The following is a 17,646-nucleotide window of genomic DNA, read 5'->3' on the forward strand; positions in this document are numbered from 1 at the left end:
TACGGAGTAACCTGAATAGCTAGGAGGTGGTGGTCAGAGTGGGATACTGTGGGGGTTGCAGTCTTTGGACCCGACAAGGTCTAAGGTCTGATCATGGAGGAAGCGGGAAGCTGAGGTAGGGCAGAGGACAAGAGTGGATTTTGTGAGACCAAAAGGATGTTAGAAGGATTATCTTCCCGGATACTGAAATCTCCAAGAAGTAGGAGGCCTAGTGTGAAGAAGTTACAACATCCTAGGCTCTTCACGGATAAGGGAAGTTTGCACCATGTGGGTAGCCTCCCTAGTCCAACACCCAGAATATAGTGTATGCAGAGTGAATACCTGGGGGTTTTGAGAACAAGGTCCCTGTAAGAGGACCTGAAGCCTAGGGGTCTCGGTGACAGGAGTGGCCTGGTATTTTGGTGTAGAATTGAGCCTTGAGTACACCAGTGGGATCATATTAAAAAGAAACCCACCAAGATTAGAGGAAGATGCATCCTCTGACAATGTATGCTCTGTAGGCATTCCAAGTAGCTGGGCTGGAGGTCAGACGGACTGCAAGGCATTTCCTCAGGTAGGAATGGGCAGAGACCTGGGAAGGCAAAGCTGTGCAGGAAGAAAATGGCCACATGCTACGTTCCCTCAGGGGAAGCCCCCTTCCCAGGAGCACGGCTAGGGCAGTTTAGGCTGGGTCAGTTTGTCCCTGTCCTCCGAGTCTGTTGGTCCTGGCAAAAGAGGGCCTTATTTTATTTATTTTTCTTTGAAATAGTGTCTCGCTCTCTGGCCCAGGCTGGAGTGCAGTGGCTCAATCTCAGCTCCCTTGCAACCTCCGCCTCAGCCTCCAGAGTAGCTGGGACTACAGGCGCCAGCCACGATGCCGGCTAATTTCCCCCTCCCCTCGCCCCTCAACCGCGAAAAGGGGTCTCCCTATGCTGCCCAGGCTGGTCTTGAACTCCAGGCTCAAGCGATCCTCCCGCCTCGATCTCCCAAAGTGTTGGGATTACAGGCGTGAGCCACCGCACCCGGTCAAAAGAGAGCTTTAGGACACCCCGGAACGCGAGATGTCCCTCATCTGTCATCTTTATAGAGGAGGAAGTGGACTCCCAATTGAGCGATAGTCCATTCCTCCCTGGCACGGTGACCCCGGGGCGGCCAGGACCAAATGTGTCTCCTTCGGGCTTTTGTAACACAGCAAGTTACCGGCTCCAGGTCTCACAGCCGCCCTGGCCTTCCGGGAGGACTCCGGCGAGCGCGCTGCACGCTGCTGGAGAGTCCCACCGCGGGAGTTGAGGCCGCGGTTTCCGAGGGCGAGACGGGCGGAATAAGAAGCGACGCGGACACTTCGGACCGCATTGCGTGGACGGCGCCTGCGCGTACACTCAGCTGTTCACGACTCGTTCTTCCGGCTCTCCACTGAAAGTCGTCCCCCGGCCGGTTTCTTTTTTCTTCCTTCTTGTTTCCCTCCGGCGAGTCAGCGCGATGGTGAATTTCCGTTTCCGGTGATTTTCATGCAGACCTGAGTTGCGATTGTGATCCGATTCAGTGCCTGGCTGTGGTAGGTGGCGGTAGGGTCCCTGGGTCTTGGGCACTGGGAGGCTCGCCAGACGTGCGGGTGGGAAGGTCGTTCCGGTCCTCCGGGTCATCTTTGCTCCGGAGAATAGGCATATTTCGCATCTATGGGAAGTGTGCCGGGGTCATTGGAAGAGTGACGCGACGGGGAGGGAAGGTAGTGAAGAGACATCGTTTCCCGGAGATGGGGTCCTGGCAGGCGACTTAGATCTGAGCCGGATCTGTTGACCCCAAATTGTGCTTTTCCCACCAAGAAGAAAGGCATGGAGAGAAAAACATTACAAGTTCAGAACTGAAATATAGTAGAGAAGCAGCATAATCTCTGAAATCACACAGCTGTTCAGTTTCAAAGCGCTCCTAAGTGCCCAGCTCTCCTGATGATATATAAAGACTTAATGGGCCCTGCGGGGTGGCTCACGCCAGTAATCCCAGTGAAAGGCCGGGGTGTGCGGATCGCGAGGTCAACAGATCGAGACCATCCTGGCCAACTTGGTGAAACCCGTCTCCACTAAAAATGGAAAAAAATTAGCTGGGCATGGTGGCGCGTACCTGTAGTCTCAGCTACTCCGGAGGCGGAGGCAGGAAAATCTCTTGAACCCGGGAGGCATAGGTTGCAGTTAGCCGAGATGGCGCCACTGCACTCCAGCCTGGTGACACAGCGCAACTCTTGTCTAAAAAAAAAAAAAAAAAAAACCAAACCCCTTCTTTTTCCACACTGGTGTATGTGCCTGTGGGAAGCCTCTGACTCACCTCCATGCTCCAGTGCAGTCTTCCAATGTATCCCTCATTGCATGGCATGGAAGATACTAGTTTGGATTTCCCTCTGCAAATCATATCATAGCTGTACCCATTTACTGGCACAGTGCCTAACACATCATAGACAGACACAAATATTTATTAAACGGAATTAATACAGTACCTTAATTGAATGAAATGGTACCCTGCCCCACCTTTTTAAAAACAAGCTGTCAGATTTAAAGTACCCCGATTTCCTAAAAGCTCACTAATTCAGTGATTACCAACTTACTGGCCACAGATTGCCAGGTAGCTCAGAAATCACTGGAAGGGTCTCTGTAAGTCCATGGAGTCTCCAGGCATCATCTAGAACCAGTCATTTCGCACACATACAGATAACTGCTATTTTTCAATGTATGTAGATGAGTTGTAATTTACAAGTTTTACAGAGTCAACAGGTACTAAAAGTAATACTACGATCATATTGGAGGTTCATAAAAACATTTTTAGGTCTGGCACAGTGGCTCACACCTGTAATCTCAGGATTTTGGGAGGCCGAGGTGGATGGATCACCTGAGGTCAGGAGTTCAAAACCAGCCTGGCCAACATGATGAAACCCCATCTCTACTAAAAATACAAAATTAGTGGGGTGTGGTGGTGCATGTCTGTAATCCCAGCTACTTGGGAGGCTGAGGCAGGAGAATCGCTTTGAACCTGGGAAACGGAGGTTGCAGTGAGCCAAGATTTTGCCACTGCACTCCAGCCTAGGCGACAAGAGCAAAACTCTGCCTCAAAAAAAAAAAAAAAAAAAAATTTTTTAATTTTTTTTTTTTGAAATTTAAGTTTTAGTTTAAGTTAGGAAATCACTTCATTAGTCCCGTTGATATCTAAGTCTGAGCTGTCCAGTATGGTAGCCACATGTGACCATTTATAGAGTGGAATCAATTAAAATTTCATTTTTTCAGTTTCCCTAAGTACATTTTAAGTAACCACATGTGGCGAATGGCTAAATGGCTATAAAGTACAGATATAGAATATTTCCATCCTTGCAGAAATAAATACTTTTGATATTGACACTTAAGATGATTAAAAAGTAACTTAACCATAAAATGTAACCTTAGCAGAAGTAACTCATTAATCTATAGCATAACAGAAATGAAATTGGGGATGGTTAAGCAGTTTCCACCCTTGTTCAGTGAACAAATACATTATCTCTTCATAAAGAAATAAATGAAATTTACTGTTTTTTCCTGGGTATTGCCGGGATTGTAAAATGCTTCTCCCACATCCTTACCCCAACCTTCTTCCTTGTAGGTTAGAGTTACTTGTTATTGGTAAGTAGCCACTATGGAGGCTAAGGAACAGAAGAAACACAGAAAGAAAAACAGTGGGCCCAAAGCTGAAAAGAAAAAGAAGCGGCATCTGCAGGATCTCCAGCTAGGAGACGAAGAAGATGCCCAGAAGAGAAATCCCAAAGCTTTTGCAGTTCAGTCTACTGTGCGGATGGCTCTATCCTTTCACAGGTATGTTTGGCTACAGTCTGGTGGTTCTTCCGTTGATGCTTTTTAAATAGTAGGAGCCTCTCACAGGTGACATTTGGATTCACAAGTCTAGTCCAGCTCCAGAGGACATGGAGATGCATGCTGTGTGGCTTTCACTAAAACATGAGAAATCTTCCCCATAGAAGCTGTCTTGCCTTCAGCATCTGCACACTGGTTGGTGTTTCTTGCCCAAGGTAAAAGAATTCATAGAATTTGTTTGTTCCTAAACTTTAAACTGTTTCTGTGGTGATAAATGTGCTTTTTCCCTCTGGATATGTTTTACACAGTTGTAATATAAAATACAAAAATTATGGTATTTAATACTAACATAGCTTTGTTTAGTGAGTCCTTGTGATATGCCTAGAAATGTACTTTAAACATTTTTCAACTAAATGTTTCCAGCAGCCTTACCAGAGTAAGGCTGCCCTCATGTTGGGGATAAGAAAACTGAGGTGAAGAAAACAAATTACCTCCAATTATATAACCAGTAAATAGGAGAGCCAAATTTAACTCTAGAGCTTCTGCTCTTATCTGTTATGATGTACTGCCTCGGTAGTTACCTTTTACTATTAAAGTCACTCATAAAACCCAGTCAGATATAAGGGGTGTTTAATTTTCAACTTTATATACTATTGAAGTCATCTTGTTACATGTTATCGAATAGCAATTATTTGGATAGGGGCCAGAAATTAGCAAGCCAATAATTAACAAGTTAATATATTTATATATTGTCTGTTGTACTCTCTAAAATACTAAAGTACTCTCTATAAGTATACTAAAAAAAAGCCTACTTATAAAATTGATACCTTTTACTCTATTTTGAAAATGAGTTTACTATTTTTGGTTTTCATGAATAGAACTCAGGATTTGAAGACAAAGAAGCATCATATTCCAGTGGTGTATCGAACTCCCCTAGAGCCCCCACCAATAGTGGTGGTAGTGATGGGGCCTCCAAAAGTTGGAAAGAGCACTTTGATACAATGCCTCATTCGGAACTTCACCCGGCAGAAGTTGACGGAGATCAGAGGCCTGGTGACAATCGTGTCAGGTAGGAGATGCTGCCACAGACACAGTTGGCGTGGCTGTTGTCCTCTAAGGAACATGCATATGTTTGTTGTTTTCTTGAGTGGAACATATTAAAGATTGTCATACCATGTTAACCTCTCTTATGCTTTTACTAAGTTGGCTATAGCTTCAGAAAAGGGTAAGTTCTCAGAGATAAGGATGTGATACATGTCTTATCGTGACTGCCCTATGGCTTTGCCAGGTATGTTCCTTGGAAGGACCTAGGAGGCCTAGTCACCTCGTGAACACATCATTTAACAGATAACACACACTTCCTATGTGCCAGGTGCACATGCTTGCCCTTATGAAGCCACATCCTGGTGGAAGTGAGTTTTCTCTTTTTCCTATGATAATTTGTCTGCTTTGGGAGATGGTGAACTTTCCAAGTTTGAGGGAAAATGAAACAAGCTTCCAGTGGTAGAATGGCAATGTAGAGTCTGAAATCTTTTGTTATTGCAATATTATAGTTGAATTGAGGCTTTTCTTTATCTTTGGAGCATCCATATTTTTTTTTTTCTTTTTTTGAGACAGAGCCTTACTGTGTGGCACAGGCTAGAGTGCAGTGGTGTGATTACAGCTCACTGCAGCCTCAACCGCCTAGGCTCAAGCAATCCCCCTACCTTAGCCTTCCGAGTAGTATATGCCACCATGCCTGGCTAATTTTTCCTTTTTTTTTTTTTCTTTCCCTGTAGAGATGGGGTTTCCCCATGTGACCCAGGCTGGTCTCAAAACTCCTGGGCTCAAGGGATCTGCCTACATTGGCCTCCCAAGGTTTTGGGACTAAAGGTGTGAGCCACTGTGCCCAACCCATATTTTCTTGACGATTTTCCTTTTACCTTAATTTAGAAATAATTATTGTTATGAATATTCTGTTGCATTATGTTTGAGGATGTTTTTAGCTATAGTGGGAATACGGGAAGTTTTGATAGAGGCGAAGACATTGGCCTGCAGCTGAACAGCAGAATCATGGTTATCATGGAGCCTGTCCAGTTAGGATTTTCTCTATGTGAGCACTTTTATTCATCTGGGTAGACTTCTGATATTATTTCAGTTTAGAACACAGCAAGAAAAACAATATGAAATTTATTTTATGTTACCAGTTTTTGCCTATAAAAATGAACTTCTAGTATACTCCTGTAAACATATATGGTGTTTTACTGGATACAATTAAAACATGAAAATTAGAGTTGATGCTTTTTTTCAGAGTCTTTTTAAAGTAAACTTTTTATCTTTTCACTTATAGGTAAAAAGCGCAGACTCACCATTATTGAATGTGGATGTGACATTAACATGATGATTGATCTGGCTAAAGTAGCAGATCTGGTAAGTCAGCAGGGGCAGCCTGGGGTGCTGATGGAGATTTACAGCACTGTGGTGGGTTATTTACCCCGTGATGAAGGGAAGAAAGTTTTATAATTGTTAAAGGAAACATGGTCTTCATCAGGGATACAGTACATGTGATTGAATTGATGATGATGATAATAAATGTTGTTATGTTAATAATAAAAATGGAATGTGCACAATGAAATATATTCCATAATCTAAAAGCAAATCACAAGATGGAGAAAAACCTTTAATGCACACAGCTAATAAGAGCTCATTAACTTGCGTGTGTGTGTGTGTATATACACACACACAAGTTAATGAGTTGTATAATGAACGTATGTATGTGTGTGTGTATATATATACACACACGCACACATATATATGTGTGTGTATACACACACACACACACACATGCACACATATATGTACGTTCAAATATATCATAGTAAGTACCGTTTCTTCCTGGACCCTTCCTGGCACTGTGCTAACTGCTTTCTACACATTTAGCTTACATAAACCCTTGATGCCCCCTTGAGGTGAGTTGGTATTATCTGCTGTTTCCATAAGATGAAATAGAGCCTCCCAGCAGTTAAGTAACTTGTGTGAAGGTGGACCCTTGTTCCCGATGGTTCCAGAACCTTCCTCCTTAATGGTAATGATAAGTAAGTACATGAATTGCCCTCAAGAAGTGCTCAGAGTTTATCAATAGAAAATCTAGATAGTACTCAGTGTATGGAAAATGTACACGCGTTTGCATTTATGGAAATGGTAAAGTTCACTATTTTCTGGTATTCTATTAACTGTCTTTTAAATTAGCAAAAATAAAATACAAATTAGTAAAAAAAAAAAAAAAACATTGCTTAGGAAGTGTGGGGTGACAGATACCTTGGTTTTTTCATTTTTATTTAGTTTTTTCTAGGCAGCTGTTTGGTGTGGTGACAAAGAACTACAGATTTTATACTTTGGTCCAGGAAACTCCTAAATTACAAAGTAAAAAGTAATACAGATTTTAAAGTTGTGTCATTGTAATGTCAGGAAGTTAAATAACATTCAAATTTTGAACATGTAATGCTGCTGTTAATAAAAATAAGTGTTGTTATTAATGTTGTGTAAGCTTACTAAATCTTATGTACTTGAAATGATTGGGATAGTTCAAAGAAGTCATTTGTTTCTCTTTTATTTAAAATGTAGCAAGTTTCTAATTTTGAAGACATACATATTAAGAGATGCCATTACATTTTTATTTTTAATTATTATAAATACATAATAGTTGTACATATTTATGGGGTACATGTGGTATTTTGATAGAAGTATACAATATGTGATGATCAAATCAGGATAATTAGGATATCTATCACCTCAACCATTTATCATTTCTGTGTGTTAGGAACATTTCAATTTCATTCTTTTAGTTATTCTAAATTAAAATTATAGCCACTCTATTGTGCTGTTGGACACTAGAATTTGTTTTATTGAAGTGTATTTTTTTTACCTGTTAACCTTTCCCTCTTTGTCCCTCCCTCCCTGCTACCCTTCCCAGCCTCCCTCAATGGTTACATCATTGAGAGAGATGCCTATTATGTAAATCTTTTTAAGATTTTCAAAAGGAACATACACATGGTAAAGTACTCTAACTGTAATGCAGGGCACACACAATGCACATCTTCTTTTTCCCTGCTCTAACTGCTGGTCTCTCAGATCCCTGCAGAGCAGTATCCTTCCAGATGCATGTAAACACACGCGCCACCCTTTAAAAACACAAATGGTAGCTTATTTGACACACTGTTCTGTGCTTTGCTTTTTTCATGTAATATATCTTGGAGGTATGTAATCAGTAAGTACTGTAGTTCTTCATCCTTTTTAATCCATTCTATGAATGCACCATAATTTATTTAGCCTACCTTATGTTGCTTGCTCTGCTCTGGGTTGTCAAAGCCTCCTGAGTATGGAGAGGCACACACAATATGTAAATTTAGGTGCGTACGTGTGTGTGGATTAGGGGAGTAACACTGGCTTAGATGACAGAGTTTGACAGCTGAGGTACTGTTTGCCCCCTGTTCTTCCTGACCCTACAACCAGCTGCTTGCCCCTTGGCACTCTGTGGCATCAGATGTGGTGTGAAGATATTCCACCTGTCCTTTGAGCTGGTCTAGTGTTGCTGGAGGGCTCTGCTTGCTGCCTCAGTCTGCAGTGGCAGCTGTGCTTTCTCACAAGCCCAGCTTCATATAGTCTGTGGTTTCGGATTTTGAATGTTTCTCAGTTTAATCAAAGATGGGCATTTCTGTTTCCATTTTTTTTTTTGTTATTTTTAGTTATCTAAGGAAGATAAGAACAGAAGTGTCTTTAATATTAAAACTAGAAGTTTCCAGGAATCAGTTCTGAAGTTATTTTGCATCTTTGAAGTGTCTTAAATTTAAAAAATTGGTCTTACCTGTTTAAATTTTCTTACAGACTACCATTCATCATAATCGTACTATTTTTTGACTTAATTCAAAAAAAAAATTCTGAGCAATTGAGTTACACAAATCAATATATAAGATAAAGGTTTCCACTGCATACTTCCCAGCAAAAAACAGATTTTTTTTTTCTATGAGGAGATTAAGACATATTTAATATTTCATTGATTATTATTTTCTTCCCATTCTTTGGGTGTCAAGAGACCTGTTATTTGGCTTAAAAATACCTTACAGAAAACTTCACTTCTTTAAATTAGGATTTCTTGGGTAAGGTCCAGGTTAGACCCAGCCCTTTCTGAGTACTTCTCATACATTAAAATTCTTAAAATGAAAGTTTATATCCTAGTGGCCATTGTCTTATGGTTGCCTTTTAGAGCAAGTCAGAGGGTGGTGATTTCTCACTAATAGGGTGATGCCTATTAGTAATTTGATTTAGTCTGGATTGGGACTTTTCTGTCAAGGGCCAGATAGTAAATATTTTTGGCTTTGTGGATCATATCTCTTGCAGCTACTTAGCTCTGCAGTTGTAGTGCAAAGGCAGCTATAGACAATATGTAAATGAATTATGTGGCTGTGTCCCAATTAAAGTTTAGTTATAAAAACAGGAGTTGGGCTGGATTTGGCCCGTGGGCCAGTTGCCAACCCCTAGTGTAGGTGGTCTGTTTTGGTAGTTTCTTTGAGAAATGATGTGTTCTGCTTTTAGGTACTGATGCTTATAGATGCCAGCTTTGGGTTTGAAATGGAAATGTTTGAGTTTCTAAACATCTGTCAAGTACACGGTTTTCCTAAAATTATGGGAGTTCTCGCCCGCCTCGACTCCTTCAAGCATAATAAGTAGCTGAAGAAGACAAAGAAGCGATTAAAACACAGGTTCTGGACAGAAGTTTACCCGGTAGGAAGGGAAATAATTGTTGGATACTAACAGTATAATCCTTTTAAAATAGACTGAAGATTTCAGGTGCAGTGGCTCATACCTGTAATAACAGCACTTTGGGAGGCAGAGGCAGGCGGATCACTTGAGGCCAGGAGTTTCGAGCTCAGGGCAACATGGCCAAACCTATCTCTAATAAAAATGCAAAAATTAGCCGGTGTGGTGGCGTGCGCCTGCAATTTCAGCTACTTGTGAGGCCGAGACATGAGAATTGCTTGAACCTGGAAGGCAGAGAGTGCAGTGAGCTGAGATCATGCCATTGTACTCCAGCCTGGGTGACAGAGTGAGATTCCATCTAAAAAATAAAATAAAAAAAAGACTGAAGAGACATTAGTAAACATCTCTATAGCATTCACCTCCGGAATTTCCTGTGTGTGTGTATGTTCACAGTCTCTGGAAGATTTCCCTCAAGAGGCTGCTTATTCTGAGCCTCTTGGTGTATCTCACTGGTCTCTTCTACCTGCTGCACCAGGCAGTGTCTGGCTGTTTTGGGACCGGGACTTTAAATAGAGTATATAAGGAGTTTCTCACAGTTATAGGACCAGGCACCGCTCCTTCCTTTGCATACTGCTCTGGTTCGTTGGCCACAGAACCATTTCTGTGTTCAGAGGCCTCACCTCCTTCTCCTCACCATTCTTAGACACTTCTGCTTGGCTGCAGAGCAGTCTGCCTCTGTGGGGTTCTAATAAGTCCTGAAAGAAGCAAGGCTCTGGAAGCCTCCCTTCTTACAATTGCTTCTTGTTTAGAGTTTTTATTTTGCAGCAGTATTAATGAGAATTTAATTGAAATTTAAGTTTTAATTTTCCTTTAATGTTTAGGGTACAAAGCTGTTCTACCTTTCTGGAATGGTACATGGAGAATATCAAAACCAAGAAATCCACAATCTGGGCCGTTTTATTACAGTTATGAAGTTTAGGCCTCTCACATGGCAAACTTCTCATCCTTATATCCTGGGAAACAGGTAAAAGTGATTGTAAACTTTTTCTTCCTGGGCCATATATTTCAAAGTTAAGAAGGCTAGAAAAAGAAAAGAACAGTGATAGAATTTATTTTGTGCCTATTTGAATAGTGGGGGTAGAAGTGTAGTTGATGGAAAATGTCTACTTACTTATTGCTCCAAGATGCTGTGCCTTTGGGAGTAAATTAATTATGAGATGTTTAGGAAAATGGGTGGATTTGGAAGCATTTAAGGCTACAGGATATGGCCCCATCCTACGTTCAGCCTCAGTTTTCAGTGATGCTGCCTTGTGCCCGTGTGCTTGAGTTCTTGGTGTGTGCCTTCAGTTTCCTTCCTTTGTGCTCTTCCTCATGTGGTTTTCTTAGCCTGGAATACCCTTTTTCCACCTGCCAGAATCCACATCACAGTAAAAATCCCAGAGTACAGGCTTGCCGTCTTCCAGAAAGGGATTTTCTGAATATGTTCTTCACTCTTCCCTGACCCCAGGTGGACGTCATCTCCCCGTCTGGTTTCTTATGGAATGAATGTCACTTTCAGCCTAGAGACACAGTTGTGTGTCTGCCCCTTTTCCTCTGCTGGTTGGTGAACACTGCTTCCTTATTTCTGCATTTTCTAGTTTTCTAAACAATGTGCTTAGCGGACAAGAGCGTGATGAGTCACTGACACATGAAAGGAGGGATAGGAAGTTCTGGCATTCATTTCTGCTGTATGGCTGAGTTTATTTTTTTAGGTTAGAAGATTTGACAAAGCCAGATATCTGAACAAACATCAAATGTGACCAGAAGGTGTCACTTTATGGTTAAGAGGAGCACACTTGAAAAATAAAAACCAGACTCACATGCCAGGTATTGTCTTGTTGTTAGAACATGCTAGAATTACACATAGGATTCTCGAGATTGCTTCATTTCTCAGGAAAACTGAAAAATGACCAAATAAGGGAAGATGGCCTTGCTGGAGGTTTTAAACCCAGCTATGTTTAGGCCTGCAATGGTGTTATCGAATCCTCTCCTCTCTGACCTCTTGTCTTGTAGTGAGAGGGGCACTATTCCAGTGTGGCACAATGCCCTTCTTTAGTGTCATGGTTTAAGCCCTTGGACTGTGGATCATTTTTACCCCCACAGTGAACAGTAGGTACTTACTGACTTCTTGTCGGCTGAAGCTGGCTTTTTAAAAGGGTCCTGTGTTCTAGGCGTAGGAGATTTCACCGTGAGTGACGTTAGTTTCCTCCCAGACCCTTGTGCTCTTCCTGCACAACAGAAGAAGCGCTGTTTAAGTGAGAAGGATAAGCTGGTTTATGCGCCTCTTTGTGGAGTTGGGGGTGTGCTGTATGATAAAGATGCTGTCTGTGTTGACCTTGGTGGCAGCCACGGTTTTCAGGCATTGGTGAGACACAAGTCATTGTTCTGAACTCTTATTCTTCTTTCCTAATCTATTTTTTAATCACAAAAGTAATGTACTCAGCTTTTATTTATTGAAGACTTTTCTCTTGTACTTATAATAAAAGTCCAAGTGCATATTGTAAATATATAGAATAAAAAGAAAACTTTTTTCATTATGCCAAGAAGAGTACTGTCCTCCATGCTTCCTTGATCCATGGCCCCAGCACGGGCACTGCTGCCAGTGTGGTGCCTGCACGGCTCATCCTCATTTCTACAAAATCAATATGCTTTCCAACTCTCTTTGATCTTTTTCTTTTTCTTATTTACAGCGGTCTCCTCTGTATTTTAAAGTGGGTTTCAAATGTTTATTTCTTGGTTCTGAAGATGAATTGTATTGGGTCAAAATCAGGGTTATTTTAAAACATTAGAAAAGCTAGCGTTGTGGTTGTAGCATTGGAACTGAGGTTTTTCTAGGTAGGTGTTTAGGTTTTTATACTCCCTCAACTTTGGAAAAGTTTAATGGAGATGGGGATCCATTTCAGGCTTTGTTGTAAAGATTTTCTTCTCTGCTTTTTGAGGCATTAAGAAAGGTTCTCAGGAAATGTGTCTGAGGTAATTTTGAGAAACTGAGTGAAACCAGTGTCTCTCCAGGATCTTTGTGCTTTCCTCACGTCCCCTTTCTTGGTGGTCTTGACAGGATGAGGTGGCGTCCACCCATGTTCTGGTCCAGAGTCTCATCTCCACCCATTCCACCATTGATGCCAAGATGGCTTCAAGTTGAGTGATGCTGTTTTCTGACTCCAAGACACTTGGGTCAGAGGATAAAGATAATCAAGGGTAAGTCTGCTTTCTTCTATTTTTAATAAAAGGATATATTACAGAAGATGCATAGTTCTGCCATCAGACCACATTTTGGTGGGATTAATTCCAGGTTGTTTTGTTTTTCTTTGTGTGTGCATGTGTCTCTGAGGGCTCTTCACATACCTGACATTACAAGGGAGTGTTTTCTTGAAATAAAATACAGGATGCATTTTTCAACAGACCCTAAATATTCCTCAAATGCCACACCATCTTCCATAGGTTGCTTTTTGTTTTTAAGAGACCTGAGGCCACTGGGCTTTCTTTTGGTGGCCAAAACACTAGAGCAGAGTCAGGGAGTTTGTGGCTGCCCAGAAGCCATGTGCTTTGTCTCTGAAAGTTTTGTTTAGATTACGTTGTATTATCTCCCGTGGGTAGGTTTCCACTGATGTGCGGCTTATGTAAATTATTTTTCAGTCTAGGTTGGGAATTTGTGTGCCTTTATACATAGTGGATGTTTGTAAAACATTGGTTTTGTTGTATTGATTTATGACTCCCAGTAAAATTTATCTGAAAATTTGTTGCAATGTGCATAAACTACCTAGCACAATACCTGACAGATAAGAAGTGTTCGCCGAAAGATCACTCTTTTATAGTGAGCATTATTAGCTATTTTCATTTTTGCGTATCCTTCTAGTCATCCTTGTCTATAAGAATACTCCCTTCTAATATAGTTACAGTTAAAATACATAGTTTTATTTCTATATTCCGAGCATTTCCTTTTTCTATACAGTCTTTATGTAGTCATCATTTTATTATTGGTGTATTCTTTTTGTTTGTTTGCTTGTTTTTGAGATAAGGTCTTACTTTGTCTCCCAGGCTGCAGTGCAGTAGCATGATCTTGGCTCGCTGCAGCCTTAAACTCCCAGGCCCAAGTGATCCTCCCGCTTCAGTCCCCCAAGTAGCTGAGACTACAGGAGTGTGCAAGCCTTCAGCCTGTCTCCTGTGTCCTTTCAACTACTCCCGGCTAATTTTTTTATTGTTTTCTAGAGAAGAGGTCTTACTATGTTGCCCAGATTGGTCTAGAACTCCTGAGCTCAAGCTATCCTCCTACCTTGGCCTCCCAAAGTCCTGGGATTACAGTTGTGAGCTACTCTGCCTGGTCTATTATTGCTGTATTCTAACTTACCCATCTCTTATGGTATGATTTTTAGTTTTTTCTAATTTATGTTTTCATAATTTTATATATCATGCTACGTTAAACAGCTTCATACAGTTTTCTTTCATTCTGTGATTTTAGCCTCCTGATGTTTCTTCTCTGTCAGTTGTGGCACTGGTGACTTAAAATGGATTTTCTTCCTCTGTCACTCCTCCTACGTTCATTAGCTTGCATTTTTAACAAAGAGCTTTCACTTCTCCCCTTTATTTCGGTATCACTGCTGACTAATGCAGTTGCGTTTTATTCCATGGGTCATTTTCCTTCACTATCATTATTCTTTCTGATGCCTATGCTGTCCCAGATTCGGCAGCGGGAGATTTCAGCCTGTCTCCTCTGTCCTTTCAACTGTCTTTGTTAGTCTTTGAGTGTTTCCTTCTTTCTGACAGAAAAAGAGGATCAGGCTCATTTTGCCGACTTTCTGCTTTGGGCCCAGACTCAGCCATTTCTCTTAAGAATCATGTGTTTTTAGCTTAGAAATAAATCAGCTTTCCAAAAGATCTACAAAATATTAACTTCCCTTTTTAGCAATTTTTTTCTAAAATTAGATTTTTTTTTTTTAAGAGGGTTATTCCTTTATTCTCTCTGTAAGTTTTTTTGAAGTGTTGTATTAGGGAACCACGCCTGAGTTTGCTTATTAACTCTTACAATGTTTATCAGATCATTTTTTTCTTATGTCATCTTAAACAATTCCTTGACATTTTCTATTTCTTTGTATTTTCATTGACTATATTGCCATTTCTAGATTAGCTGATTAATGTACGAATTGAATTCTTTTGCATTTCCTTGGTAATAATATAGGCTGTTGATGCCAAAGGAGGAAAAACAAATGGACTTGAAAACTGGTCGAATTCGTCGGAAAGCCATTTTTGGTGATGAAGATGGATCTGGAGATAGTGATGATAAAGAAGATGATGACATGTCTGAAGATGACGGGTTGAAAGACGGCTCTAGTGATGAGGAAGCAGACGAGGAGGAAAATGCTGAGGTGACTGCTAAGGACATCAAACGACGGAAACTTGAGTTAGAAGACAGTGAAGCAGATTTGCCAGCATTTGCTGACAGTGAGATGACCTTGAGAGGAGCTCAGCAGAAGAAGGGGAAGCGGAGGAAGCTGATGAAAGCAGTGAAGAAGAGGACTGCACTGCAGGAGAGAGGGGCATTTCAGGATCAAAGGCTGCTGGAGAAGGTAGTATAGCAGAGCTGTCGCCAGCTAATCACCAGAGTGACCGTGTGAATCTGGAGAAGTCTTTGCCGATGAAGAAAGCAGCCCTCACCACTTCCGATTCTGGGCATTGCACAGCTGAAGAGGTGTTTGCATCTGATGATGAATCTGAAGAAAGTTCCTCGCTCAGTATAGAGGAAGAGGACTCAGAAAATCAAGAAGCTCTTAGGAAAAAGCTTTCGAAGCTTTCTCAGGTGGGCAGTGGTCAGAAACTGGGGTCAAGGAACTTAATTGATGAGACCAGTGATATAGAAGATTTACTCAAAGAGGAAGAAGATTACAAGGAAGAAAAGAATGATCCCACAGAAACCTCAGGTAAGCTTAAATTTAGTTGGTTGCTACTATGAACTTGACTCTTGAAATGGTACCCAAAGGAATGTCTACATTTGAGGGTCTTTTGATTTTAAGATTTTGTTAACTGTTGAGATTCTGCATTGTGGATGGTCTTGAGGTAGGGGAGACATGTAAACAAGCCTCACTGGATATTGATGTTGGTCATTTCAGGTGCCCTCAAGTGGAAGGAAGGCCTTTCCAGAAAGGCAACTGAGGCCTTTCTGAGGCAGCAGCAAGAAGCTCCAAACCTCCAAAAGCTTATTTATGGGACAGGTAAAGAATTCTGGTTCAGAGCTGGAAATGTTTCAGTTTCTCTGATTATTTTCTGAAAAGGAGATGAGGGAATGGTTGGAGGATTGGGCTGGTATTGTTGACATCCATAATTGCTGGCCGTCACATTTCCTATTTGGCAGATGTCTTTAATCATCAGCTTACGAGGACCACACATTGGTTTTGTGAAGTAAACTTAGGGGTTTGCTGTGAAACTTGATGCAAATACTGTCTATTGCATCATGTGATGTCCTCTTTTTAAAAGTCCTTCCTGAGAAATTTTTTGTAGAATTTAGTGCCAAAAAACATTTCTGCCCATAAAAATATTTGTTTCTTTTTGAAAATGAGAACCCTGTATCATACATTTTGTTCTCTCTTTTGCCCTTGTCCTCTGATTTTATGCTTTATTAAACTTACCTGTATGTTCTTTGTGGTAGAATTAATATAAAAATAAATCTATAGTGGTGAACTTCATATTGTGCCTGGTTACTGCATGATGAGATCGAGGCCACATGGTAAGACATTTGGGCCCAGCACACTGAAGTGGGAGGGTTGTTGTGTACTGATTTTCATTTCGGTTTTGTCTAGGTATACTCTCAGTGATGAGAGACTCAGCACTCTTTAGAGGTCTTCTTTATTGATCTACATTTAAAAGCACTGCTTTTAAATGTCCCTTCCCTTCCTCGACCCTTAATATTCTCAGTCCTCCTCGACCGCTTAGCTGCTGCCATGCAGGAGCGCAGGAGCCCCCACACGTATAGAGCAATAGCTTCCTGGCCTCTCTTCACTTGTGGCTGACCTGGCTTCTCAGTGCCTGACTCATATTTGGCCATCATCATACCCCACACAGACAGAGACCCTCAGTTCCTGAGTTCAAAGACTCATGCCTAACTAGTTAAAAATGATGAGTCCTCTAGGACTGTAGTTTTTGTTCTCACGTTTTTGCCATGGTCTTCTCTTTAGTGACAGAAGATAATGAAGGAGATGATGATACCCAAGAAGAGCTTGGAGGGTTATTTCGTGTCAGCCAGCCTGACAGAGGGTGTAAGCACAAGGCTGACTCTTTGGACTGCTCCAGATTTCTTGTGGGGGCGCCCCATGACTGGAATTTAGAGGCGGTAAGGGGGTGGTAAATTTGATTTATTAGAGAATTGTTCTAGAATAAGATTGTCTGATGTCAATATTGTTTACCTATTGTTGGCTTCTTATTTTTATAGGATGACAGGTCATCTAGATATTGTAGTGGGCATTTCATCAATCCTAAGCAATAACAGGTTCTGAGTTCAGTTAGACCATGTGCATGGCCCACGGAGGACAGGTTTAGTTTCCAGTGTGGACAGTAGTGCAAATCTTTATTTTGAAGTATCACACATAAGTTTTTATACATCTGATGTATTTTGCATCTCATCACTAGGATATATGTAGCATCCCTGAGTTAACATTTATAGTTTCTGCTATGTGTAAGCATACAGAAATCTGATACCTATAAATGTTCTTCCTGTAGCCCACCACTTTGTTGTCACACTGAAACTTGCCACAGCTTACCCTCCTCTTACTCTTAGATCTTTTCTTTCCTCTGTCTCTTTTTTTTTTGGAGACACAGTCTTGGTCTGCAGTCCTGGGTGGAGTGTAGTGGCACGAGTGTATGGTCCAATGCAGCCTCGACCTCCTGGGCTCAAGGGATCTTCCCACCTCAGCCTCTGGAATAGCTGGGATTGTAGGCACAAGCCACCAGGCCAGACTAATTTTTGCATTTTTTGTAGAGACAATGTTTCACCATGTTGAGCTAGAGTCTCAAATTCTGGGCTCAAGTGATTTTCTTGTCTTGGCCTCCCAAAGTGCTGGGATTACAGGAGTGAGCCGTC

The 17,646-nt window shown here is 41.4% G+C and overlaps 1 protein-coding gene across 1 annotated transcript in view; it reads left to right on the forward strand.

Moving 5' to 3' along the window:
- The first annotated feature begins 1,446 nt into the window (after positions 1–1,446).
- LOC116545015 (ribosome biogenesis protein BMS1 homolog) overlaps positions 1,447–17,646 on the forward strand; it is a 53,701-nt gene continuing 37,501 nt past the window's right edge. Inside the window, 14 exon segments of the mRNA XM_032271609.1 lie at positions 1,447–1,534; positions 3,598–3,806; positions 4,682–4,872; positions 6,133–6,212; positions 9,375–9,563; positions 10,421–10,563; positions 11,291–11,358; positions 11,361–11,405; positions 11,750–11,937; positions 12,637–12,776; positions 14,755–15,017; positions 15,020–15,493; positions 15,683–15,784; positions 16,745–16,899. Coding sequence (XP_032127500.1) covers positions 3,631–3,806; positions 4,682–4,872; positions 6,133–6,212; positions 9,375–9,563; positions 10,421–10,563; positions 11,291–11,358; positions 11,361–11,405; positions 11,750–11,937; positions 12,637–12,776; positions 14,755–15,017; positions 15,020–15,493; positions 15,683–15,784; positions 16,745–16,899 — 2,214 coding nt within the window. The 5' untranslated portion in view covers positions 1,447–1,534; positions 3,598–3,630.

Source organism: Sapajus apella, unplaced genomic scaffold, assembly GCF_009761245.1.
Source record: "Sapajus apella isolate SASKATOON/1434 unplaced genomic scaffold, GSC_monkey_1.0 scaffold242, whole genome shotgun sequence".
NCBI classification, from domain to species: Eukaryota; Metazoa; Chordata; class Mammalia; order Primates; family Cebidae; genus Sapajus; species Sapajus apella.